Source organism: Lampetra planeri, chromosome 22 (genome assembly GCF_965212315.1).
Source record: "Lampetra planeri chromosome 22, kcLamPlan1.2.h2, whole genome shotgun sequence".
NCBI classification, from domain to species: domain Eukaryota; kingdom Metazoa; phylum Chordata; class Hyperoartia; order Petromyzontiformes; family Petromyzontidae; genus Lampetra; species Lampetra planeri.
In genome coordinates, this window is record NC_136128.1 from 12,044,246 (window position 1) to 12,071,374 (window position 27,129).

At 54.5% G+C, this 27,129-nt stretch overlaps 1 protein-coding gene and 1 long non-coding RNA gene across 2 annotated transcripts in view; both read left to right on the forward strand.

Moving 5' to 3' along the window:
* The first annotated feature begins 739 nt into the window (after nt 1–739).
* On the forward strand, nt 740–1,001 carry LOC144725052 (uncharacterized). Its single transcript, XR_013586610.1, has 2 exons — nt 740–824; nt 859–1,001. It is a non-coding gene; the product is annotated as an uncharacterized LOC144725052 (long non-coding RNA).
* Nucleotides 1,002–1,078: 77 nt separating this feature from the next.
* The window catches only part of LOC144725050 (sodium/potassium-transporting ATPase subunit beta-1-interacting protein 3-like), a 75,489-nt gene continuing 49,438 nt past the window's right edge, over nt 1,079–27,129 (forward strand). The window contains exon 1 of the mRNA XM_078604494.1: nt 1,079–1,291. Coding sequence (XP_078460620.1) covers nt 1,238–1,291 — 54 coding nt within the window. The 5' untranslated portion in view covers nt 1,079–1,237. The remainder of the gene's footprint in view (nt 1,292–27,129) is intronic.

Sequence of the window (27,129 nt, forward strand, 5' to 3'; positions counted from 1 at the left end):
CCACCCTCTCCTCCCGTCTATCGCCCGCCCCGCTCCTTGATCCTCCCCTCCTCGCCCCCTCGATCCTGTACCCCCCACCCACCTACCCCCTACTCTCCTCCTCTTCACCCTCGTCTCTCTCCTCCCATCTCTTCTCTCATCTCGCCTTACTTCCCTGTGCCCCCACCACCCTTTCTCCTGCCCATCTCCCCCTCCCCTCTGCTCCCTCGGTCTCCTCCCTTCCCCATCCCCTCGTCTCTCCTCACCCCTCCCCCCCTCGTCGCTCTCCCCCTTTCGACTCCTCCGGGACGCGCACTCTCAGCGAGAAAAAAAGAGAAACACACGCGGCTCGGCTCAGTGACGGCACTCGCAGCGAGCGAGAGAGAGAGAGCCAGGCGAGAGCGAGAGAGACGGAACGAGAGACGGGGAATTCTGTCCGTTCAGTAGTGGAAACAAAAGACACAGAAATTGAATTAAATTCGCAACCGAATGCATCGATTCTTTAATTCTCGAACCCAACAGAACCAGCACGTCTCGCTCCCCACTCGCTCCGCGGACGCGGTTACGCAATTACGCAGTGCGGGGCACGCATAATCAGAGTGCACGTGTATACTCTACTCTACAGTACGATCTGGTGCACTCTATACGTACACTCTAGTCTACATACATACACTCGAGTACCATACACTCTAGAGTCGAGGCTAGAGATTTTGGTGCAATCACATCGCGTGCGAAAGGGCACGTGTGGTCACACACACACAGACATCAACGCACGCGAAGCGAGGGGTGCAGGGGAGGGACTGCGAGCTTGGACAGAGGCTGCGGGCTGGGAGACCGAGCTAGGAGTGAGAGAGACTGTGAGCTGGGAGACCGAGCTAGGAGAGAGAGAGACTGTGAGCTGGGATACCGAGCTAGGAGAGAGAGAAACTGCGAGCTGGGAGACCGAGCTAGCAGAGAAATAGACTGCGAGCTGTGAGACCGAGCTAGGAGTGAGAGAGAGAGACTGTGAGCTGGGAGACCGAGCTAGGAGAGAGAGAGACTGCGAGCTGGGAGACCGAGCTAGCAGAGAAATAGACTGCGAGCTGTGAGACCGAGCTAGGAGTGAGAGAGAGAGACTGTGAGCTGGGAGACCGAGCTAGCAGAGAGATAGACTGCGAGCTGGGAGACCGAGCTAGGAGTGAGAGAGAGAGACTGCGAGCTGGGCTAGAGCCTGCGAGCTGCACAGGAGCTGCCAGCTGCGAGCGAGGAAGCCATCGGAATGCGTCGCTGTACGGGACGTTGCTCCTTGGTCTTCATCTGCGCCCTGCAAGTGGTGAGTGACTTGAGATCCATTCTCATCCTCCTCCTCCTCGTTTCTCCCTTTCTTCCGCTTCTGCTGCTGCTTGGTCCCGCACCCAGGAACCACCCACGCATGATTCTGATACCGCTGCTGCTGCCGCTGCTGCCGGAGCACCAACGGTGGCTCGAGCAGCAGCGGCAGCCAGACTCACCGCGGCATTCGAAGAGAACAATGCAAAGCGCCAACACGACTACCATCACGCTCGTACTCGCGATTAACACCGATTAACACCGCCCCACAGCCGGAGCGAATGCCACCAGCTCTGCGGTGGCGTGTTCGGGTTGCATCGCGCTGTGTTCGGCACGATGTCCGACGTTTCGGTTCACGTGCTTGGGTGGAAGCTGCTTCGGTGAATTCAGTTTTTGAATACGCCCCCCTCCCCCCCCCCGCAAGTTCCAAAATAACCTCTCGCCAGGTGCTGCGAAACGTCGAACAACACGCGGCACATTCAGACAATAGTCAGAAATCAGGGAGTGATATTATTGTAATAAGATGACGTTTCTGGCAATGGCCCTTCTTCCGAGTAAAATAAATAACAAGTCTGTGTATGCCTCGTGTCGCCGTGATGCATGTTATGTACCATTGTAGTCTATTGCCTCGACGCGATTTAAATCAACATCGCATTGCGCCGAGTTTCACTTGGGGAGTGATGACGCCACATTCCGTGGGGGACCCGTGAAACGTTGGACCATTTAACGAAAGAGAAGAGAGAGGAACCTTCAGCCAGCAGTGCATTGACCATGGCTGATGATGATGGTGATCGTTTAGCCATTTAAACGGTGCAAACTGTAGCGCGCACGCCTCTGCGTGCCACAGATGTCCATCACGCACGCGCACGCACGCGCGCGCACAGAGGAGTCGCGCGATTTGTTGAGCGGGCAAGGCTCTGCGGAGGGATGGACGGTCGGGAAACTCCTGCGCCAACGGACTTCGCGAAAGGCCCCGCGAAGCAGCTGTGTTTGTTAACGTTTGCGTGCCCTGTTCTGTGCGCGAAGGTAACATTCTAAAGCACCGGCGGCGGTTATTTACTCTCTCTCTCTCTCACACACAAACACAAAGACTAAGCTCCCCCGTGTAGCCTTTGAACAGACTGTTTTGGAAAGTGCCGTTGGCGAGTAGCACCTATGAAGGACGATACGGCGCACGAGTGTGGGCCAACACCACGCCCGTCCGCCTTTGTCTCCCCAGTGCTGTTGTTGACACACCGCACCAGATGCTCATTTCAGGCGGAATCGACCGAAAGAAGGTCCAGGATAGGTGCAGTTATCTCCTCCCTCTAATTTGTTATTTTTATTATTATTAATGGGATTGGCCAGACATCCCAATCAAATGCAGAACTCTTCAGAAAACGAGTATTGAGACTCAGTGAGAGCGCTAATGTGATTGCGATTACACGGGTGCACTCATCACATGATGGCACTCCGGGCTCACCGTCTTACACATGGCACGTGGCACGCTTTGAATTTTACATCCAATTATTTTGCTGGACGTTGACGGTGGCTGTTGTTTCTGACACATCGGCCACCGCCATAGGAATGTGGAATTTCCACGAGTAGCTCAGGTGTGTCAACATAAGATGAGCGCCAGCCTAGGGGACACTCTGAGGTCACTTTGACTAGTCTACTCTTGATGTGTGCGGTTGTTTTGTTTCTCCCAAAAAAAGAGACGTGGCCATCGAATAAGAATCCACATTTTAAGCGCCCGTATCCGTCCGGTTGTGTGTGGGTCTGTAAATCGCAGCTCGTATGAGAGAATGTTTTGTCGCACAGAGTTGGGTTGTAGCTCGTTCCGAGCACAAGGAATCAGGGACCTTTGCTACTGGCAGTGCGCTTTGTGCATTCTACAAAACGTTAACCGAGGTCAAAAAGAGTGACAAAAATTGTTGTTGGAGGAGGGCAAAGCCAAGTGGTGGCTTCGTGCAGGGCTATTGTGTAAAGGCGCAGCCCTACAATACTTTGCTCACGCCACTGCCGGCGGAAGAGTCTCCACTAGAGGGAGCTCCAGAGAGCTCCTCTGGAGGGCTTTTGTCTTGGGAGAGATGCCAGCACCTCCACTGCCGTGTAACCATTCACGCCGCTGGGTGGACAGAGCCGGGGTGCTGGTGGGATTTAGGAAACTTTCTCCATTATTATAACCGCCGCGCCGGGAAATCGGATCGCAGCGGTGACCTTTGGATTGCTGCTCACCATTACACCACTGTGGCCGCATCCGGAAAAACGAAACGTAACGCAGTCACACGTCTGTGCGATGGGACGCCGCCTGGAACTCTGCTTGTGGGATTGAGCCGCCCGTATCGCACAGAGAGCTTAGGTTTTTGGAAGTCGCTGGCTATCGTTGGCCCTACGCACATACTAGATGGGTGGGGGGGGGGGGCGAGGAGGATTAGCTTTGGCAACAATTAACATCTAATTAATCTTGCTCTTCCTCCGGTGGCAATTAAACGAGAATGTCCAATCAGTGTTACGTGCTGCGGCATCATCGTTACTATGCGGGAAGCGTCCTCACGTGGTCCAGAGTGAATTTGTAATAACCGAAACAAAATAATCTCCCTATTATACGCGTCTGCGGGAGCGTGTTTAATTGGAGGTGTTGTGGATGCCAAGGCTGAAAATCCAGCAACAACTAAAATAAATAAAAAGGCAGCCACGGCAAATCAATAGAGGTCGGTTTACGAGTAGGGTTCGAGCCACGAAGAAGATTAGCAGTGGTTGCTGGTTCGCTAGTTTGTTCGGCGCGTGGCTGGCTGCCTGTGGTCAGTGTCACGAGTCAGTGGCAGGGCTAGGACTCGTGGCTGATTGGCTCGCGGGTTAGAGTGAGAGGAAGGGCGAGTATCTGCTTGTCACACGTCGCATATTCATTTTTTGTTCCGAGAATGCGATGCGTGTGAGCGTGGGCCCTGGTGCGAAAGGGATGAAAACGGCGTCTCCCGCGTTACACCCTCAATGTATCCCCTCTCCCTTCGTGGCCGGGGACGTAGGACCCCTCCCGCCACATTGGCCCCGGGTGCAGTTGCACCGCCTGCGCGCTCGACAGCTCCCTCGCTGGTTTGGTTGGTGGCTGCAGCTGATCGGGAAACGCGTTCTGAAGCCCGCAGCTGCCAAGTCCGCGTACAACGTAATGTACGGCCCCTTTGCTAATCCTTTCACTGCTGGACAAGGGCCTTCACATGGCACGCGGGTCGTGGAGGTAGTTTGACCGTACTTCAGCACGTTGCATAAACACGGGAGCATAGGAGATACAGTGCAACAACTCGTCTCACACTGCTCGCTGCTGCCCACCACCTTGCCTAGCAGCCTAGGACGGCCTGTCCGTGTGTGGCGCTCACCTGTCCGAGCGCGATCCAGGCTCAAGCCCTGCTTGGAATCCCGAGATCTGACGGAACGGGCGCGTTATGGGTGATTTGGTCACAGCTAACGATGACGATGTTGATACGAACGATGATGCAGACAAATGTGGTGATGATCGCGATGATGACGATGTCATTATCACGACGACGGCGACGATAACGAAGTGGACGACAAATTGCAGATCCCTGGCTGGGATTTGAACTTGTCACTTCACTCGCTCGCTCGTCGCCTGAGCTGCCCCGCTGCGAGCCCCGAGGCCAAAGCGAACCCCGCGGGCGGCGCGTTCGGCGCGGCCACGCGGCAGCTGCGGCGGCGTCGGCGGCGCGGCGAGCGCACAAAGCGGAGGCGCTGAGCTGCTGCTGCTGCGGAGTCGGCGGCGAGGGGCGTCGCTCATTAACGGGACGGGACCGCGCTTCTCTCTTCTCTCTCTCTTCTCTCTCTCTCTTTGTCAACACAAAGCGGCGGCGGTGGTGGCGGTATCGGCGGCGGCGTTTTAAACGATGCCCCCCCCCAACCCTAATTCGGGACTCGCCGCCGACACCGCGGTGGGGGGGGGGGGGCGACGCGCGAGCCACGAGGGAGTCGCTACTGGTCGTAGCGGCGACGCGCCCGCCGTTGATGCCCCCCCCCACCCCGACGGCACCACGCCATCGCCGCCTTCCTTCTGCCAGGTCCCGCAAGCTGTTGCCCAGTCGATGCCCGGCGCTTTTCCTGGATCCGCTCTTACTTTCTGATCGCAATCCGGCTTTGGGTCTTCTCCTCGTCACGCAGGTGGCAAGTCCTTTAAGGGTCACGGTGACAGTCTCACTGCCACTATCGCTCTTCCCCTTGGTCACCAACCTTTGATCGATGCCCGTATAGGCAACCTCCCTGCACACGTGTGGCCCACCCATCGTATCTTACAGCAGCCCTCCGAGCTTCGTTCTAATCCGAATAGCCAAGTTGCTTAACCATATCTTCCTCCGCCCTGCGCTTGTGCCCCACCCATCACCACCCTCGTCTCGTGCTTCGCTGTCTCCGGCTGCGGACGATAAAACTCCAAATTCGAAGACGAAAAACAACAACAACAACAATGTCCCTGACCGTTAGCCAGAGCAGCTCAAGTCGTATGGGGAGGGGTAGCGCACAGCCCGGCCATCACGGGTCATTTCAAAATTAAGCAAATTCGGACCGTGAAAATTCGGCACACAATGGGCAGCCCTAAAGAAGGGCGCCGCGGGGCGCTTCGCGTCCAGGCCACAGCAGAGAGAGAGAGAGCGCCGCTCGGATCGCGCGCGACCTCCCCACGCGCTTGGGCAGCCACCGTGGGGCGCGTGGCCGCCCGGGGCACCGCCCGCATCGTCTGTTGAGAGCGCGGCGCGGAGACGCCCGCGGTGGCCGAACGAGGCGCGCGTCGATGCCCCCGACGACGCCGCTCACGGAGTCCGTCAACGGACGCGAGCGCGCAGCACGCTCGGTGCGCTGCAGAGTCAATGCAGGGCGTGGACGTCGTTGTCGTGTCGGAGTGCGGGAGGCGAACTTCGCGCGCATCCCACCGACAGTCCAGACAGCAGCCACCGTGACACTCAGCCAGTGGACACTCGCCACCTTCCACGGCGCGGCTGCGCCCCCGATGCACACCCCCCCACCCTCGTCCCCTGCTGATCGGTGCCCCCTGTAGCGAGCGAGGTCGCCAGGTCAAGTGGCGTAGATGTCGAGCGCGCAGGCGGTGCAACTGCACTGGGGCACACGACCCGGAGATGCCCAGGCGCCGGGCTCCAGAGACACAGACAGACCTACACAGAGACCCATAGACTTACATAGAGATCCAGAGACTCACGCAGAGACCCATAGACTTACATAGAGATACACAGTCTTACACAGAGACCCATAGACTTACATAGAGATCCAGAGACTCACACAGAGACCCATAGACTCACATAGAGATACACAGTTTTACACGGATACCCATAGACTTACATAGAGATCCAGAGACTCACACAGAGACCCATAGACTTACATAGAGATCCAGAGACTCACACAGAGACCCATAGACTTACATAGAGATCCAGGCTCTCAGCTTCCGGGATCTGACGAGGCCGGGGGCGTTCTGCGTGATTTGGTGATGCGATGTTGAGCGACGGTCTTTGAGTGAATCGATATTCTGTTGATGGCGACGACGCGGGAGAGGACGCGTGCGGTTGGCTTGGTGACGTTGGTGGCCAGAAACCTCGATGATGTAGAGGTGAAGGCGCAGCCCTGCAATGTCTCGCTCACACCACTGCTGGCAGACGGGCCTCCACGAGAAGGAGCTCTGGAGAGGGATTGCCCACGCTCGATGCCACCACAAGCACGCGACGTGATGATCGACCGTGGTGTAGCCCGCTTGGAGGCAAGAAACGTGCCCATCGGTTCCACTGCCTGGAGGTCTTAATGGAACCTATGACCTCTATATTGCAGGTCCAGTGTGTTGACCAGTACACCAGGGTAGCGTCCTAAACGTCAACGCAAATGGAAAGAATTTCCAGCATCAGCTGAACCGAAAATATCTTTCTTTTCTCTCAGTGACAGTAAAAAAAAAGATCAAGGTCAAGAGGTCATCAAGGCCAAGGCTGTTGATCCCATCGCGCCTCCAACCATTTCCCACCTTCTGCTACATCCCACAGCTGTTCCAAATATGACCCCGACCTCTGAGGTCCACTATGACTCCATCTCACCATCTGGCTATCGCCCATCCCCTTTGTACACAGCCCATGCACACTTCCAGGACCGCTTTCCAGTCTGACCACCACCACCACCACATCTGTCTGGCTTTAGCTCTTAGGCCACTGACCTCTGGCTGCCACTACAATGCTCGTCTCGGTCGCCTGCCCGCCTCCTCCCTCCACCCTGCACGCGTGTCCCGATTAGCACGGTTGGCTACGTGCGATGCGAGAGAAGTTGAACGTACACACACACACACGCGTGCCACCCATCACAACCTCCTCTAGACGATCACATCTGCACCAGTTTGCTGGAACATTCTCTTCTCAACTTCCAAGTTGTTGATCCTACGCTGCTATGTTTATGCACGAACGATGCATCCCCTCGTACAGGTTCATTTGGGTTAGATCGCGTAAATATATAAATGCCTGCGTGTTAAACTATTAATGTGTCGTTAAACCTGCCACCACCCGACACATCAAATTAGTAAGGGGTTTGTCCCGTAAACAGAACGTGCCAATTCGTGACTAGCACAGCACACCGGCGTGTTGGAGAGTACGACGTTTCGCCAGTAATTACAACCAGCATCATCAGGCAGCAGCCAGAGTTGTGGAGACATTCTCCTGTTTTCTCCTAATTACTCCTAATTACTGGCGAAACGTCGCACTCAGATTGTAAATGTTGTGGATTTGCTCTCCAACACACCGGTGTGCTGTACTAGTAAGGGGTTTAACGACACATTTATATTTACGCGATCTAACCCAATAAACCTGTGTCATGGATGACATTGGTCGCGACGGCCTGCGCATTAAACTGATGCACCCTCTGCACGCGTGCCCCACTCTTTGCAACACCCTTACTCGTGTTCACATCTGCAGTGCTTTCTCTAAGCCACGTCCTGTCGCTACCTTTCTCTAATCCCTACAGTAGGCACACAGCATCCAGTATACCTCTCAGCACGGTTGCGGCTATCCGTCACGTGTCACCTACACCACTTTACCAGTGCCCCCCCCCCCCTCCAGCAAAATGATTGAGCGTGAAATTAAGCCCTGAGCATAAGCCTGGGGTGTGTCATTCAGACTCTGTCTTCTCGACAGACGTGTTCTTCACCTGAGGACGGCTGCTTGCGTTGTGGCCGAAACGTCGTGAGAATTATTTTATTATGTTTTATTTTTATTATTTTATTATTTCCATTCTACGTGACTTTACTGAAAGAACCAAGAAGATAAAAAAATACTCACATCAGTAAAAAAACATTGTTACAAACAACAACAACCACAACAACCTGTTATTTAGTTGTATCGTGAAAGTCCACCGCAGTAGCGACATTCAAGTATCACCAGGTAGGGTCCCGAACGATAGATATCTCAGTTGCCAGACTCACCCTGGGGTCACCGGCACAAGGGCTGAACGTCTGTCCGCGTGTGTGCTCACATTGGTGACGATGATCTCAACCAGTCTTGGGCCCTCCCCTAGGTCGACTCAGCCTCAAACGAGAACCTCGTGCGGGGTGTAAATGTCGTCATCGGGGAGAGAAAATGCGGCCGGGCGGGGTGTTACCCCCCCCCCCTCGCGTGCCACTTTGGCCATCATCAGTGCTCGCAAACAGCACTTGCCCCCCCCTCCCCCACAGTCTGTTAAGGTTATATGGGGGATCTTTATATTTGCCTTTGTGTGTGTATATCGGTGCCTGCTAACAACACTTGCTCCAACAGTTTATTAGGCTACACAGTGACCTTTGTATTTGCTTTGTGTATATATATACATAAACATCGTCACTGGAGAGACAAAGGCGGCCGGGCGTGGTGCTGGCCACCCACCCCCTCGTGTGCCGTGCCGGCCTTCATAGGTGCTACTCGCTAACAGCACTTGCCCCAACAGTCTGTTAAGGCTACACGGGTATCTTTGTGTGGCCCCAATGTTGTTTAGACCACCAACTCAAAGAGTTGAAAAATGTGTCCCTCCCAAGAGGCTGGCCACCAGTTCAACCGATTCCCCGATGAGCATTTTGAATGTGGGAGGAAGTCGGAGTGACTCAAGATACACGAGCACACGAGGGGATGTCACTTAAGCTGTGTGCTGGCTCAAACAACAACAACAACAACAACAAGACGAATAGTGCCCTTTAATCAAGAAATATTCACTGAGTCTCGAGCATGTATTTTTTTTTCTGGAGGGTGCCACTACATTGGGATGTTTGGCCAAATCCACAATTGGATCTCTCTGGCTTCGTGTGGAGGAGGAGGAAACCAGAGAAAAAGGAGAAACCCCAGCACCGCGCCATCTCCTGGTCACACCTCACTGCAGCCTCACACCTACAGCACCTGGCAAGCCCTGTTGCTGGCTCGCGCATCCAAGCACTCACCAGGCTCAACCGCTGCGTTTTGCTGCCGAGATCTGACACTATCCCGGGGCTCGTCCAGGGTGATATGGTCATGTGTTCCTACTCGGGATGAATTTAGGATAAACATTTTCCGTAGTTTGGATTTTTAAGGACAATCTCAAATCCTGTTTTCGTATAATTTACACGACGCGCCAATGCGAGATGTCTTTCTGCCAAGAATCGCGAGGTCACCCGGTGCCACGTGGCATCACATTCGGTGGGAGACGCTCCCAGGTGATGGCCCCGTGTCCGGCTTAATCCGCAACACATTTTCCCATAAATCCTCCAGAATGTCGCGTCGCGTCTTATCCACAATTGTCCAATTTTTGCATTAATTCCACCCCCCCCCCAAAAAAGAATCGGCGAACACATCCCCCAATGTAACGGGCCCCGCTTTGCGTGTTTACTGAGATGCACACAAAATGCCAGGCCCTCTATTTGCCTTGAGGCTAATGGCAAATGAAGCGAGCATATGAATGGATGCCAGATTGATGGATGGCTGACTGCACGCACGTATGAACGGAGAGATTAATTTGTACTTATTTATTTAATTTCGCCATCGACGTCTTGCCGTCTCCGGACACGCACACGCACGCGCGCACGCACAGGTGCAGCTGCACCACCCCAGCTCATAGTGCAGGCGGCCTCAGCCTAATTACATTGAGAGCCCGTGCGAGTGCGTCCTGGGGAATGAAGGAGATGACCCCTGACCCGCGCTGCTCGCTCTCACGCATACAAAGGCAAAGCTAAAGACCCTCGCCCCCCGTATAGGCACACAAGCTGTTGGGGCAAGTGCTGTTCGTAAGCCCCCCTACAATGTATTTATATATACACACACAAAAATACAAACATCACTATGTTGCCTTCATAAACTGTTGGGACAAGTGTTGTTAGCAAGCACCTATATATACACAAAGGGCAAACATAAAGATCTCCCGTATAACCCTAACAGACTGTTGGGGCAAGTGCTGTTTGCGAGCACCGATGAACGGTACGCGAGGGTGGATGTGTCGACCACGACGCCCGGCCGCCTTTGTCTCCCCAGTGGCGATGTTCACACATCGCAACAGGGTACTCATTTGAGGCTAAGTCGACCTAGGGGAGGCCCGGGATCGCTTCATATATTCGTCACCGGTGTTGGCCGTGAGCGGGAAATCCAACTCGGGTCTCTGCTGGCTCGCTAACGCAACAAGCCTCACAGGAACGCGCACAGTCGCCCCATTTGTACCAACATCGCCGGCGATTACCGAGCAAAGCTGATGATTTTTTGTTCTACTTTGATATGTAAAGCGTGGCCTTGATCGGACCGTGGGTGCGACCGCGGCCGTTTTCCCAAGCCGATTGTAAAAGCTGCCTCCCGCTTCTGAGAGCGGCCCGGCTCTGCACCCATCGTGTGTCGAGAAGACAGAGAGAGGGGGGGGGGGTGAGAGGGTGGGGGGCGACTCACGCGATATCTGTCCACGACTTCTTACGGCCGCCGGACGAGGCGAGCAAGGAGAGGGCATCGCACGGCGGGGCACGCGAACTTCCAACTCCGACACGAAGCAACGCGTGGGGCGGGTAGGGTCAGGGTCAGAGCGAGGGGCTAGTGGATGGTGGGTGAGTTGGTTAGGGGTAGGGGGTAGAGTTCGTACGATTGGCTGGTGGGTGAGTTGGTTAGGGTTAGGGGGTAGAGTTTGTACGAGTGGATGGTGGGTGAGTTTGTTAGGGCTATAGGTAGACCGAGTACCAGTAACTGTAGTGATGGACATTTTTGAAACGACTGGACTTGATAACTCACCGGATTTCTATAGATTTCTTCAGGGTAAATAAGGATTCTGATTCAGTATCTGGTTGGCTAGTTGGTTAGTTGCAGAGCTCCTACTAGTGGCTGTTTGGCAAGTTGGCTGTCTCCATGATAAATATGCTACTCTTACTTCCAGGAAGAGGGGTTAATAGATCATGGAGGATACACAAATCACAAGCATCACGTTGACCTGGGCAGCACGCGTCACGAGTCACGATGGTGGATGGGACAAGACTGCTCATGGAATGGCAGTCACAGGGAAACGGGAGGATGTGCCTGGGAGCACGACCGCCGCGGAGATGGAGCGAGGAGATCAACTTTCGTGCAGGAGTGAGAAGGATTAGAGCTATGAAGGATGGAGAGGGAGGTTTACATCTCGCAGTGACGAGACTGTGTGGAGTGGTGGCGCCGCGGTTAGCGCACTGTGCTCGGAGCCTGGTGACCAGAGTTAGATTCGCAGCGGTGAGTGATGTCCGAACTCGTTTTGGGTCCCTTCCCTTGACCAATCCGCACTGACTAGCAGCGTGGTAAAGTATTTTCAGACGTGACCGATACGGCTCGGGGCGGCCTTCGAGACGCAGTCAGACGATAGACCACGCCAGCGACGGCGGCGATGACGGATGATTGAAGAAGATTCTTCCCATGCGGAATTTTAAAAAAAATTAACTACATTTGTCGCACGCACTCACTCAATGACAACGCACAAGCCCTCTTGGGCTGGCAGGTGGGTGGGTGTGTGCGGGGGGTGGTGCCATCCCCCGGTGACCGCCAGAAATCCCAGGAATCCTGTCCGCACGCCCCCCCCCCCCCCCAGCGTGCGCGCGGCACGCGTGGGGAGACGTCGCGCAGCTGCCGAGACCCTCCGATCCCTCCGATCCATCCGATCCATCTGATCCCTTCGATCCCTCCGATCCATCTGATCCCTTCGATCCCTTCGATCCATCCGATCCCTCCGACCCCGCCGCCGCCGCCAATCCTGTCGCGGCGATTAAACTCGGGCCAACATGGAATCTGTGTGTGCGTCTCTACCCGTTGAACTTCTTTCGCGCCGTACGCAACCGGCCGCAGGTGCGCATCGATTGGGGCGCGGGATGGCGCGGCGCGGTTGTCAATTCATTGTCGTCATCATCGTTGTTGCTGTTGTTGTTGTAGCTCAGGGGTAGCGCAACCTGCGACTCAGCATGCTTCGTGACGTCATGTATTAAGGTCACCAGCGCCTCGTGTTCACGCACAGTGCATTGCGGCTTTTGAAATATTGAGGGGTTTTTTTACCGAATTAAATAAAATAAAGAAATCTCTTCTTGTAGAATTGGTTTCCGAGCCCTGGCTGGTGTTGCTGCTCCCCGCTCGTCGACGGTGAACGGATCCGTGACCCCGTGGCCGCAAAGGTTTGGGGCAGGCACTGTGATGATTACCCCCGCGCGCTTTCAGCAGCAACACAACGAGGTGACGCGTGCTGCATCTTCTTGTAGCCTGACGCACACGTGGCCCGCGCTGTCCCGCGTGCTCGTTTTGTCTGTGCCGCCTGGTGTCTCCCCCCCCCCCCCATTGCCACTGATGATCGAGAGTTGAGCTCGGAGGATGATTCATAATAAACGTTTTTGGGTTAGATGGCGTTATTTATAAATGTGTCGTAACCCTCCACCACCCGACACGGCCACGTTGACTAAGGACAAATAGTTCACTACTTTAGCCCACCGGTGTGTTAAAGAGTGAAACTACAACATTTACAATTTTTGAGTACGACGTTTCGCTGCTAATTGCATCCAGCATCATCGGGCAATTCGCCAGTGTGCTCACCACTGTGCCACCGCTCCGCGCGCGCGCGTGCGCACACGCACAGAAAGAACCAGACGCGTATTGTAATGTCACGTGCACACGCACTCTTGGACAAAAGTTTGCTGCGGCTGCATCACACAGACTCTTTGACGGATGACGTATCGAGCGGGATTATTAAAGCCCGGCCGCGATCTGGAGACGTGGCGGGGAGGGGGGGTGGTGGAGGGGGTAACGGAGCCCACTCCACATGGGAGCCGCACGGCGCGCGGGGTCGAACCGCGACCCCTCTCGAGACGCGGCTCCGCGCGCAGAGTTGGCGAGGTTGGTGTGTAGAGGGAGGCGATACGGTCGCAGGTCTCAACGTGAGTCCGTGGGTCAACCTGTGCGAGTCTGGGATCTCCCCGAGCTTGTCTCCGTGTGAGGCTATGGGTCTTCATGTGAGTTAATGGGTATCCATGTGAGTCTATGGGTCTCTCTATGAGTCTATGGGTATCCATGTGGATCTATGGGTCTTGTGAGCTAATGGGTCTCCATGTGAATATATATGGGTATCTATACGAGTCTATTGGCACGTATAATCAACAATCTCTAAATTTATTTTTCTCCACGTGAGTCTATGGGTCTCCATATGAGCCATAGGTCCGCATGTGATACAATGGGTCCCTATGTGAGTCTATGTGTCCCCATAGGCTGAATTTAGGGGCCGTCCATAAATGACGTCACGCACTTGGGGGGGGAGGGTGGTCAGACATTTGTGACTATGTGTGACGGGGGGGGGTGTTGAGAAATGTGACGTCACATCAAAATGCGCAACTTTAAATAAATATAAACACGTTCTACTTAATTAAATATACTTTTTAATAAATGTTTTCGCCTACAACATCAGAGTGCAGCGCCACATTAAATACGCACTGTAATGACAATAGTTGAACGCGATTTGAAGCATGTTTTATTTTAGGGGGGGGGGCAGAGCTTCGTGACGTCATATTTGAGGGGGGTCTGACTGTTTGTGACGCCGTGTGACGAGGGGGGGGGGGGGTTAAAAATCGTACAAAATCACGTGACGTCATTTATGGACGGCCCCTTAGTCATCATTGGGAATCGAACTCAGGTTGCCACTGCTCCACGCAGTATATCAGTAAATCAGTACGCAGAGACTGTTTCTTTTATATTGACAATAAAAAAATGTAGAAATAAACGAATTACCGTCGTAATCGCGCACTTTACATTTCCGCATTAGGACTCCAGAATAAGCCGTTATTGATTGACATCTGTCAGTCCACCACAAACTATCAATGGCATTAATAATGCACAACGTGCACTCCTGCTAGATGCCCTGCAGTGGTGGTTATACTATAGTCAGGGAAAAAAATCTAAGTCTCTTCCGGCTCACACAACTGTTGGGACAGCACTTACTGTATTGCTGACGGTGGCCCAGAGCCACTGGTGGAAATTCCACATTCTCATGGCGAGCGTCAGCCTGTGGTCTACACGTTGACAGTCACCGTTGTTGTTGCCTTACCACAACGTGGGTTCAGTTTATTGGGCACAGAAGGCTGACAGGTTGAGTCTGTGTGAACCCCGGGTACTGGTCTTCTGATCGCAAGGACAGAGAGTGCAACATCTAGAGGCTACTCGAGTCCATGGCTAGCCACGTGAGTCTACAAATCTGTGTAGGTTGATCTCTTCGCAAGTGTATGAGTCTACGTAAGTCTATGAGTCTATATGTGAGAGTATGGGTCTGTCTCTGTGCGAGTCTATAATTCTGTGCAAGGCTATTAGTATTTGTCTTTGTATAATCTCTCTCTTGTCAGTCTATGGGTGTCTCTGTGAGTCGATGAGTCTCTGTATGAGTGTGTGGGTCTCTTTGCGAGTCTGCGGGTCCCGGTGTGAGAAGCCGCTGCCAGCCCATTCCATCTTTTCCGCGTGCTCACCTGAGCACGCTCTCACCTGAGACTGGAAACCGCTGTGTCGCCTCCTCAACCAGGAGACGACCGGGTGGGTCGCTCTGAGTCGGCTCGTGGCGCCTTGAGATGCACTGCACGGAATGCCGCGGGATAAATAATAAATGACGATGGCCGTGATGATGATGATGAATGTGTCTCAGCACTGAGCCAGCACTGTTGATGTCATGTATTCGAAACAGATGATGACGCCATCAACCCCCTCGCTCAAGTGCAGCGAGGGGGTGATGGTCTCAGCTGAGTCACCGAAGACAGCACACAAACCCCTCCCATAATATCACAATAATAATTACTATTACTATTCGTTTTCTTATATAAATTCTGCTTAATCCGGCCAGAAAATTAGTAAAAATTAAGTGTGATTGGAGGGCACGTGAGAAGGCAAGTGAAGCGAGCCTCAGCAGAAGTTCTGAGGGCTCCTTCCGGAGTCTGCCTTCTTCTCCGCGGCGACGTTGCCACCCTGACTTCTGGACATCGCCCAGTCTCAGGGCAACGGCGACAGCGGAGTGATGGGGATGGCTGCAGCGGAGTGATGGGGATGGCGACAGCGGAGTGATGGGGATGGCGACAGCGGAGTGATGGGGATGGCGACAGCGGAGTGATGGGGATGGCTGCAGCGGAGTGATGGGGATGGCGACAGCGGAGTGATGGGGATGGCGACAGCGGAGTGATGGGGATGGCTGCAGCGGAGTGATGGGGATGGCGACAGCGGAGTGATGGGGATGGCGACAGCGGAGTGATGGGGATGGCTGCAGCGGAGTGATGGGGATGGCGACAGCGGAGTGATGGGGATGGCTGCAGCGGAGTGATGGGGATGGCTGCAGCGGAGTGATGGGGATGGCTGCAGCGGAGTGATGGGGATGGCGACAGCGGAGTGATGGGGATGGCTGCAGCGGAGTGATGGGGATGGCGACAGCGGAGTGATGGGGATGGCTGCAGCGGAGTGATGGGGATGGCTGCAGCGGAGTGATGGGGATGGCGACAGCGGAGTGATGGGGATGGCGACAGCGGAGTGATGGGGATGGCGACAGCGGAGTGATGGGGATGGCTGCAGCGGAGTGATGGGGATGGCTGCAGCGGAGTGATGGGGATGTGGACTGGAGCCACAAGCGGCCACCCTGAAGGCCCGGCCGCTCCCACGGCAGATGAAATAAAAAAAAACCTGATGAATCTCAACCACTCACCCCCTTCTTCTCGTCTCTACCCCCCTCTCTCGTCGCTACCCCCTCCCCGCCCCTAACCTCATTCCTCCCCCCCTCCTCCCCCCTCCACCCAACTCTCAGCTCCCCGCGAGGGTCTCCCCCTCTCTCGCGCGTCATCAATCACAGCTCGCGTCTCGTGCTTCTCGCCGCTCGCCGTTCCAGCAACGAGTGGGGGGGGGGGCTCTCACGTTTGTGCTGGGGCGGGGGGATGTTTGGCACGGGCAGACGGCGCTGTATTAGGAGGAGGAGGGGGGGGGTCGGGGGGCTGCTGCCGTCATCAAAGGCGAAATGTCACCAAAGTGGGCTAACACATCTCAGGGGTCCCCCTCGCAAACAGATGGGGTGCTGGGGGTCTGAGCGCCTCCCCTGGACCACGTCGTTATCCTCCTTCCTGCTACACGGCCGCCGTCGTCGCCGTCGCTGCGATGGGGAGGGCCGCTCCCGAACGCGCTGACGAACCCGGCCGATCCCACTTCGATTTCCCTGTCGCGGCCAACATCGCTGGCAAATATCAAACCCAACCGGCCCCCCCCCTGGCCTCCTACCAGGGCCGGCGCAGTGTGTTGACACAAGCACGGGCGAAACAAATGCGGCCGGGAGTCGTGTGCTGTCTGCCCACAACGCCCGGTTCGTTCGCCGTGCCGGCCCTAACGGGTGCTCGATAACTGGAACTTGTCGCCAACAGTCTGAAAAGGCAACGCGGGGGATCTTTGCGTCAACAGTTGTCTGCGCCGTGTGTTTATTTGGCAATTTAAACAAACAAAAATCGTCTCGCTCGCAACACGCACTCGTCAGGCGTGGCATGCGTACTCGCGCGTAAAGAGAGCGAGGCAGAGCGAAAGCAGCGGGCAAAGGAGACGTCTCCAATTTTAAATCGATAACTCCACTCAAAAGTAAAGCCGTCGCTTCCTACGGTTGCGACGGAGATTGAGAAACGAGGCGGAGAGGAGAATTCGCGCGGGGAGGTGGAAACGGTCGCACCGGGCAGGGCTGGGCCGGGCTGGGCGGGCTGGGCCGGGCTGGGCACGAGCGTGAGCCCCTCCACCTCCCCCCCCGAATCCCAGCCCCAATCCGTCAGAGGCGCCTCTCTTCATGTTTGATTCATGTTCCGTCAATAATTGGGCTCCAATTGTTCCCGTGCTGCCTTCTGGCGCTCAGGGTGCAAATTGGGGGCCCCTGAAGAGGAGCTGTTTTTTTTTATTCTTTTTCTTCTCATAACTAACTCTGTGAATGGACTTGCGTCGGCTTTCATCGCTGCCACATAAAGCCATTGTTTTATTGTTAATTCCACCGATCATTTAAGTTGTTTTATTCGCTGAACGCGAAACAATGGTGTGGGTTACTTAAATCCATACCCCCCCCGTCGCCTCCCCCCATCGCAGCTGACCACCCAGCAGTATGAATGAGAGCACCGTAGTCAGTCGGTCGCCAGGTGGCACGTGGTGGGGTGAAGTGTGGGCACTCCCACCCCCTTCAAGGCGTGTGACCAGCGTGGAACTCCAACGCTGCCCGCAACACCGACGACATCCGCCAAGGCAGCACGGTGGCCACTGCACGCGCTCATAGCCGGGGTACACGCAGAGGTAACGGTGACAATGTCACCTTGCCATACGAGAGAAGGAGCGTGGAAGAGTAGGCCAAAGACGCTATCGAGCGGCTCTCGAGAGCTCCCTCTAGTGGGGGCCCTTCCGCCAACAGAGAGAGAGCGAGATATTTGAGGGCTGCACCCTTTGCCATTTAATTCAGTTGAACACAGAAAGCACTCCTTAACAAATGTCAAGCATTCTCTGATACAGTACAGTATATACATTACAATGCATTTATATTACATTGGTTATATATAAATATGTTTAAGTTTTGATTCAACCATGTGATACGTTACCCTTTGGTTCTTTCGGTAAAGTCACGTTGGTATAAAATAATATAATTCACGACGCTTCGATCGCAACACAAGCGGTCGTCCTCAGGCGGAAAAAATGCAATCCTGTGATCCGTTATTGCAATACAGTGCAATTACATGGGTAAGCGGTGGTGCAGTGGTTAGCCTGCTGTGCTGTGAACACGGCGCCCTAAATTAGATTCGCGGCCACGGCTACCATCAGTAGACCGGTCCTGCACCCCTCCCATCACTGACCTGCGCTGGCCCGCGTGGTGAAGTATGGTCACACAGCCTCCTGGAACGGACATGCCATGGTGAGGCCTTCATCCAGCAGTGGTTTGGGAAGGGCTGTACATTACTCGCATTATAATTAAACAGGACTAATAGAACTAATGATGCAAACGAGAGGATAGCGGAAACGATGTTTCTATTACCTGCATTATAATTACACAGATTAATAGTTTGCGATGTCTGAGGATCGATACCAATCATATTTAATGGAGATTGTTTTGACATCAATGCCAATAAAGATAATGACCGCTTGTGTCGGAGCCGATCTCAGCGCGGGTTCAATGACGACTGTTTGTAGTATTAAGCGTTGAGGAATCAATCCCGAACGAGAGGGAGAGAAAACAGCGAACGCGCTTGCTTGCGGCTGCTTCTGAAGTAGCGGGTTGTTGTTGTTGTTGTTGTCAGTGCTGGAATTCAGACAAATTACGTGCGGAGACAAATGTAACGTGGCGGACGGCTTTTGTGCCTACATCGTCGGCGAGCCGGCTGTGACTCTCAACTCACCACGCCAGAGAACATGTTTTCATCACAGGCGGCTGGTACCTGGATTACTTTGATTTATTTAACAGGTAAGGGCCCACTGAGCTACGTAGCTGTTTATTTCATAAGCGACTTGGATATCGCAAATTATAGCTCAACGAAGTGGCGTTTTCATCACGTGGAAATGTATAGCAGCCAAATACTTTAAACGAGTGATGTTGATTCTAAATGTGGAGGGGGAAAAACCCTGAGGATCCGGAGAAACATCCACGCGACCACGGGGAGAACATGCAAACTTAATATATACAGGCGTCAGAGTCGGGATTGAGCCCACGACCTCCTGTGTACCAGGCGAGGCAGCTAACATCTCCTAGTCACCGTGGCGCCCAGGGTCTCAGTGGTGCCCGCACGGCTGAGCGCTCTGACCCGCGAGCCACCTCCACCGATGAGATCGTTTTGTGAGAGCGCACGGACACTCCTCTGTGGCGATGCGGAGGCCGCGATCGGCAGATCCCACTCATCGGTGCCTTTCCGCGAAACGAACTCTCGATGTCATCCGTGGGGTTATTCATGAGTCGGCGGAGCGGCGGTGCAGTGATTAGCGGCACTGCACTACGAAGCCAGCGAGCCTAATTCGATTCCCGGACGCGGCTAACGTCAGTAGCGAGCGATTTTTGACCCGGTCCCTGGGCACCCACCCCCTTCACCACCCCGCGCTTACCAGCCTGGTACAGCGAGATCGAAACAAAGACAGAGATCCACCCGAATAGCCTTTAACAGACTGTTGGGGCAAGTACTGTTCATGAGCACTGATGAAGGGCGGAACGGCAAACGAGGGGGTGTTTGGGCAACACCACGCCCGACCACCTTTGTCTCTCCAGCGGCGATGTTTACACACCGCATCAGGTACTCATTTGAGGCTGAGTCGACCTAGGGGATGCCGAAGAGCGGTTTAGATAATCGTCACCGGTGTTGGCCGTGAGAGGGAATCGAACCGAGGGAGCCGGCTTCGTAGCAGAGCGCAGCTAACCAGCGTGACCTCAACAGCCGGCGTGACCCGCACGGTGCCGGGACGCTGCCATCCAGCAGCGGTTAGACAAAGCGCTCTGTTAGATTGCACATTATCCGCGAGAAAACGTGAAGGAACAAAATTATACTATGTTTTATTCCAGAGAGGGGGGTCCGTTAATGGCACGAGACCCAATCTGGGTAAATCGCATCAGCCCCACGCCCCCGGCTCCGTGGGCCCTCGTTTGCGAGCGCCACTTTGGCATTCAAATCGGGTTACCCTGCGCAGAGAATCGAATTAGTGAACGCAAATCGCGTTAGGGGGCCACGGTAACGCTCCCCCCCCCCCATTTACATGGCCGATAGACGCGGACGCCTTCGTCAGCCACTTTCGTCAGCCGCCTTCACGCAAACTCGCCCCGAGACGGACTCGTGTGCCCACTGTCGCCTGGTGGGCGAGGAGGCGTCAGGATGGAGGGTTAGTTTGGTGTAGGGTTAGTTCGATTGAGGGTTAGTTCGATTGAGGGTTAGTTCGATTGAGGGTTAGTTCGATTGAGGGTTAGTTCGATTGAGGGTTAGTTCGATTGAGGGTTAGTTCGATTGAGGGTTAGTTCGGTCAAACGGCTGCGAGAACCAGCTGGACCGAGAGCTGCTGCTGAAGGCATCGCTTGGAGTTTGTGGCTGCTCTATGTGCTGCTCTATGTGCTGCTCTGTGTGCTGCTCTATGTGCTGCTCTATGTGCTGCTCTGTGTGCTGCTCTATGTGCTGCTCTATGTGCTGCTCTATGTGCTGCTCTATGTGCTGCTCTGTGTGCTGCTCTATGTGCTGCTCTATGTGCTGCTCTGTGTGCTGCTCTGTGTGCTGCTCTGTGTGCTGCTCTATGTGCTGCTCTATGTGCTGCTCTGTGTGCTGCTCTGTGTGCTGCTCTGTGTGCTGCTCTGTGTGCTGCTCTGTGTGCTGCTCTATGTGCTGCTCTATGTGCTGCTCTGTGTGCTGCTCGTGAGCGAATCGCTGGGTTGTAGTTGGCAGCACGATCCCACCACCCGCTCTGTCTCTGCTGGACATCTGGGGGGGGAATCCGAGCTACACAGCTCATCGGATTCCTCCAGTAGAAGCAAATATTGTGATTCTGCAATGTTCGTCACATCACCAGTGAAATCGATACTTGTTGACGCTCAGAGATGGAATGAAGTCAATTTGAATGCAAAACAAAACCGAATGGGATGATTGTCTTTGCGCAGTTATTGGTGATCAAGGTGAGACCATCCACTGTTTAGACCTGGGGACTCGACTTAACCAAAGGTGGCCAACACCTGTGGCATGATGAGGGTTAGAGATAGGAGAGTGCGTGGAGGGGAGTAGAGTGAGATGAGATGGGAGAGGCAGGAGAGTGCGTGGAGGGGAGTGGAGTGAGATGAGAGGGGAGAGGTAAGAGAGTGCGTGGAGGGGAGTAGAGTGAGATGAGAGGGGAGAGGTAGGAGAGTGCGTGGAGGGGAGTAGAGTGAGATGAGAGGGGAGAGGTAGGAGAGTGCGTGGAGGGGAGTAGAGTGAAATGAGAGGGGAGAGGTAGGAGAGTGCGTGGAGGGGAGTAGAGTGAGATGAGAGGGGAGAGGTAGGAGAGTGCGTGGAGGGGAGTGGAGTGAGATGTGAGGGCAGAGGTAGGAGAGTGCGTGGAGGGAAGTGGAGTGAGATGAGAGGTAGGAGAGTGCGTGGAGGGGAGTTGAGTGAGATGAGAGGGGAGAGGCAGGAGAGTGCGTGGAGGGGAGTAGAGTGAGATGGGAGGGAGAGGCAGGAGAGTGCGTGGAGGGAAGTGGAGTGAGATGAGAGGGGAGAGGTAGGGGAGTGCGTGGAGGGGAGTAGAGTGAGATGAGAGGGAGAGGCAGGAGAGTGCGTGGAGGGGAGTAGAGTGAGATGAGAGGGGAGAGGTAGGGGAGTGCGTGGGTGGGAGTAGAGTGAGATGGGAGGGAGAGGCAGGAGAGTGCGTGGAGGGAAGTGGAGTGAGATGAGAGGTAGGAGAGTGCGTGGAGGGGAGTAGAGTGAGATGAGAGGGGAGAGGTAGGGGAGTGCGTGGAGGGGAGTAGAGTGAGATGAGAGGGGAGAGGCAGGAGAGTGCGTGGAGGGGAGTGGAGTGAGATAAGAGGTAGGGGAGTGCGTGGAGGGGAGTGGAGTGAGATGAGAGGGGAGAGGTAGGGGAGTGCGTGGAGGGGAGTAGAGTGAGATCAGAGGGGAAAGCTAGAAAATTGTGCACGGATAGGAATCGAGTGAGAGCGAGTGAGTACCATCTCGTAATTGACACGGGATTGAGTGAAGGGGTTTGAGGGCCAGGGGAAGCTGTCTCGCGTGTCCGAGCGAGCAACAAAAGCTTGGCATTGGCATTTTATGAGAGCCATGTTGACCCCTGGCCACGATCTGAACTTATAACCTTCACATTGCGAGTCGAGTTCTCTGAACCGCTGTAAGCACCTGGGCGTACAAGGCATATCGTGCAATTTAGGGACTCCGTGTTACGTGTTAGTGGTACGTGGGGAGGCGAGGTGGGGGGGCTGTCAAAGTGCTCCCATTAGGCAATTTAAAAAGAAATAAAAACGCATAACGAGTGATGCGCCCGGTGTGGAAGTGGTTTATCTGTCGGAACACAGAAAATTGCAGCGCGTAAGGCTACGTGCATTAAAGAAAACACAGCAACTCGAAACAGCACAAAACCCAAACACAACAGTCACACTCGCTTACGCCTCGAGCGGCTAGAATGCGGTTTACCAGACAGGGCTGGAAGGTGGCCAGATGGCAACACGGCAATGGATTATTGGATCCATCTGTGCAGCGATGTATTTATTTACTATGTAACCCCTTCGAAATTCGCGCTAGGTTGGGAACGGGTTTTTGAGTTTCTTCCCAACGTGAAGCTAAATTCTCGCGAATGTAATCGGCCAAACATCCCAATGTAGCGGGACCCTCGTGGATGAATGACTACTTCAGCACACCTGCTATGTGTTGGAGAGTAAACCCACTACATTTGCAATGCGAGTACGACGTTTCACTAGTGATATAAGAAGCTTCATCAGGCGATTAGCCAACTTTGTGAATACGTTTCCGGTGTTTACGTGACAAACCTTACTAATTGGCTGTGTCGGGTGGTGGCAGGTTTAACGACACATTTACGCGGTCTAACCCAAAATAAACCTTTATAATGGATATTGGTCGCGAAAGCCTGCCACGTGTTAATCGAGCAACGGCAACTTATTTGTTGATTTACTTACCACACTTTTTTCTCGTTATTTATTTTTGTTTATTATATTGCAAAATAATTTATGTATATTGCAAAACACAACGCATTGTTTTTTTTATTGCTTTCATTTATTGACCCGTAAATTAAAATGGGGAAGGGGGGGGGGTTGCCCCAATCTCGCTGTAGCGACGATCCATCAGCGCCACTCGACTAGCGCTACGGCCCGCGCCACTTCGATGCCATCTCCCCCCCCCCAGCCCCCGTCTCTACCCTGCCTCCGTCCACGCAGCAACAGAGATGGGTGGACCACAGGGAGTCGATCGGATGTTCACGCGCGGTGGGTGGGGTAAAGTGTGGCTGCTCACTACCTCCAAGACGTCTTGTGATGTTGAGGAGTAGGCCAAACATCCTCGAGAAGGGCCTCTGCAGAGCTCTCACGAGTGGAGGCCCTTCCGCCATCAGTGATGTGAGCGAGCACGTGCAGGGCTGCGCCTTCACCCTGCTTGTCTTCGTCATGCGGGCAAAGAGAAGAGAATGCAGGGAATGCCGGGAGGTGATGGAGAAGGTGTCACGTGACGGCAGCAGTAGCGGGGGGGGGGGGGGAGTTAAACGAGAGGCTAATTAAACAATTAGCTATTGGCAATTACTGTACATAATGGCGTAGATAATGGCATTACTCGCTCAGCTCATTACGCGGGGAAATCTGAGCGCATTAGACTCCGTAGCGCAGCGCGCGCGCGCGCGCGCGCGGCTAATGTTTTGTTTTGCCCGACTCGGATTCCAGCGGAGTCGCGGTGACGCACGGGGCAGGCGCGGCGATCACCGGCGACTTGGGCCGCCTGCCGCCTGCGCAGGCGGTGCAACTGCGCCAGGGTCTACGAGCGGGTGGCACCCAGACGCGGACCGGGGGGGGGGGGCGAGAGTGGAGGGGGTTGCTCGTTTAATTTCTTGCATCGGCGCCCATGCCAAACCCGCTGCGCCATTCCAGTGAACAATGCAGAACGTTTGTCCAACGTTGGTTGACGTGAGATCAACGTTGGCCCAGCGGCTGACAACGTGGAGCCAACGTTGTCACTGGGTTGCTGGGTGGGAGAGTCACTGACAATTTGACTTGCTCCGGCTATCCGGTCTGCAGCCTCAGAAACATCGACGCGGCAGCTGCAGCAGCAGCATCTCACGATGTTCTATGGCGGGTGAGAAAGCGCTGCCCGCCCCTCATGTCGCACCGATCCAGTCGTCGCTCCACGAGGTCTCGCCAGAGGTCACGTGATCTCCACCTCTGCGGGCTCTTCTCGAACACGAAGAAGGCTCGCACCGCTCCGCCGAAGACCCGAATGCATTCTTCCATCTCGTGACAAATCGGGTTCACATTGGGGGGAGGGGGGAGAGACAAAGAAACGCAGCACTTGCGGCGCGCACGATGCCGCAATTTTCATATTCGCGTTGCGTTCGAGCGGCGGGGGCCAATTGAAGGCGAGCGAACGCAGCAGGGGATCCGCTAACGACACCGCAGACTCCCCGCTGCTCCGGCTCCGACAAAATGTTGTGTTGTGTTTGTTGTGCGGAAAGGGGGGGGGGGGGGGCAATCCGCAGCGCTTCTGTGTGACGCATGTACGGCTGGGAAATCTCCCTCCTCCCTCCTCCTTCAGCATGTGAGCCGAGCAGATAGGCAGCTTAGCGCACTCTATCGCCGATGGCAGACCTATGGTCGGTACAATTGCCCCTACCAAAAGGGAACGCGCCAACACAGAGGGTTAAAGGAGGATTAGCGCGTAAGCCATTCCAGCTGCAGATAAAGCGAACGAGCGCAAGTCATTATCTACGGCCGCCTCTTCCCGCCACAAACTGGATTAGGCACTCGGAGTAAAATGTAAAACCGCCTCGTTGCCAAACAAACTTCCTCTTGCTGCTGCTGCGGCTGCTGCTGGCAGAGCGAGCCGCGGGCTCATGGCCCAGCAAGCCGCTCGAACAGCACGTGCTCCACATTCAGCACGTGCTCCACATTCGCATCCTTATCGCGATCTAACAATGACAACGATGATGATCATCATTTACAGCCCCTTTGTCTTATACACTGCTGGATGAAAATCAACCCCACGCTGAATCATAAGTGGCGGGTAAAAAAAAAAATTATTTTGGTGACGGCGGAAATATTTTTTTGAATACGTTGGAGAAAGAAAAAAATACATTTTTAGAAAATTAACATCCGAAAGTGAGAGTGCGCGTGGTTGGCACTTGAAGGGCAGGCGGGAGGCTGGCGCGTCCGTGGGCACGGGTCCACCAATCTCCACTGATTGCGGCTTCCAGAGGTTGTTACTGCGTAGGCCGGGCGTGTGGAAGCCAGAGCTGGGACACAGGTCTGAGTGGGGGGGCCTAGGCCCTGCTAGCACGAAGAGGATCCAGGAGGTGCTTCAGCCAGACGGTTGGCGTCAGGAGCAGCGGTGTGGTGAGTCGCTGTGATTCACCACTCCCGTCCGAAACTTCGTAGAAGTTCGAGGCTGTGGTTCTTGTCATTGCTATTTTTAAAATGCTCCCCTCTAGTGCTCGATCAGTGCAGCTAGGGTCCTGGAAGTGATGGATACAGATCGCGTGGTGACGGGCTGTGTGAAATGAATTAGCGGGTCTTATCTGGCCAGTGGGCTGCAAATTTAGGATCTTTGTTCTTAAATAAGACCACTCTCACTCACACAAAGCACGCAGCAACAAAAGTCAAATCCCTGTTAGCAGTGCTGAGTCACCTGTGGAAATGTCCACATTTCCATGGCAAGCCAGTACATCTATTTTACGACAACTTTCCAGGAAGCGGTACTAATTGTATCTACACCCGAGTAAGATGATGGTCTGAGTTGCCTTCTGACCAGGATTTGAACTTGCGACATTCCAAATGGGAGCCAGGCGCAACTCATCCGAAGTTCGCGCTTGGCTAATGTTTGCGAGCCATTACGCGGGCGGAGAGGCAGTGCTGAATAATTCATCTGTGGTCTCTCGTTCATGATTAGTGCTTCGAGGCGCCAAGAAAGAGAGAGAGAAGTCAAACATTTTTATTGTCCCAGCCAAGTGCTGCTCAAAAACACTGTGCAGAGACGTTGACGTGAAGCGACTCGCGCTCCAAACTCTCACCACCCCCATGACCGACACGCGATATGGGGATGCCTTCATCCAGCGGTGGATTGTGGAAGAGCGGTAAATTACGGCGGAATTGCATCGTAGACGACAGTGCGGAGGACGGTGGTCGGACAGCAGTGGGCACGCAGGCCCGACCACGGGACACTACTGCGCATGGACTCCATTGTCCATTTTCCGGATGGAATCTGAAGCTGGGCCGATTAGTCCGCGATAACGAATTGTAGTCGAACTACTTTTTTTGGTTAACGATTACTCGGGCCCCGCACACCCCGCCAAGCCCAGACCATCACCTCCCGTCCAGCGGCACACGTGGAGGACAGACGCGCACGTGCTATTCCTCGGCTGTGTTCAGCGATATCAGATTGGCCGGGCCGTTTAAACCGATGCTCGGCGGAGTCATCAATCGCGCAATCTCCGATGTGTTTTCGGGTCGTGCCGTCCGTTGTTCGCCATCTCGTTCCGTGCCGGGAGCTTCTCCGGCAACTCGAGCGCATGTTCGCAGAAGCCGCGACTGAAGCCATCGGATCTGAAACCATCGGATCTGAAACCATCAGATCTGAAACCATCGGATCTGCCATTGCAGCTCTAGCGGGAGCGTGCAAAGGGCGAGCTTCGGTTGCGACACAGCACTGGAGCTCCCAAAGGGGCTCCTCATACA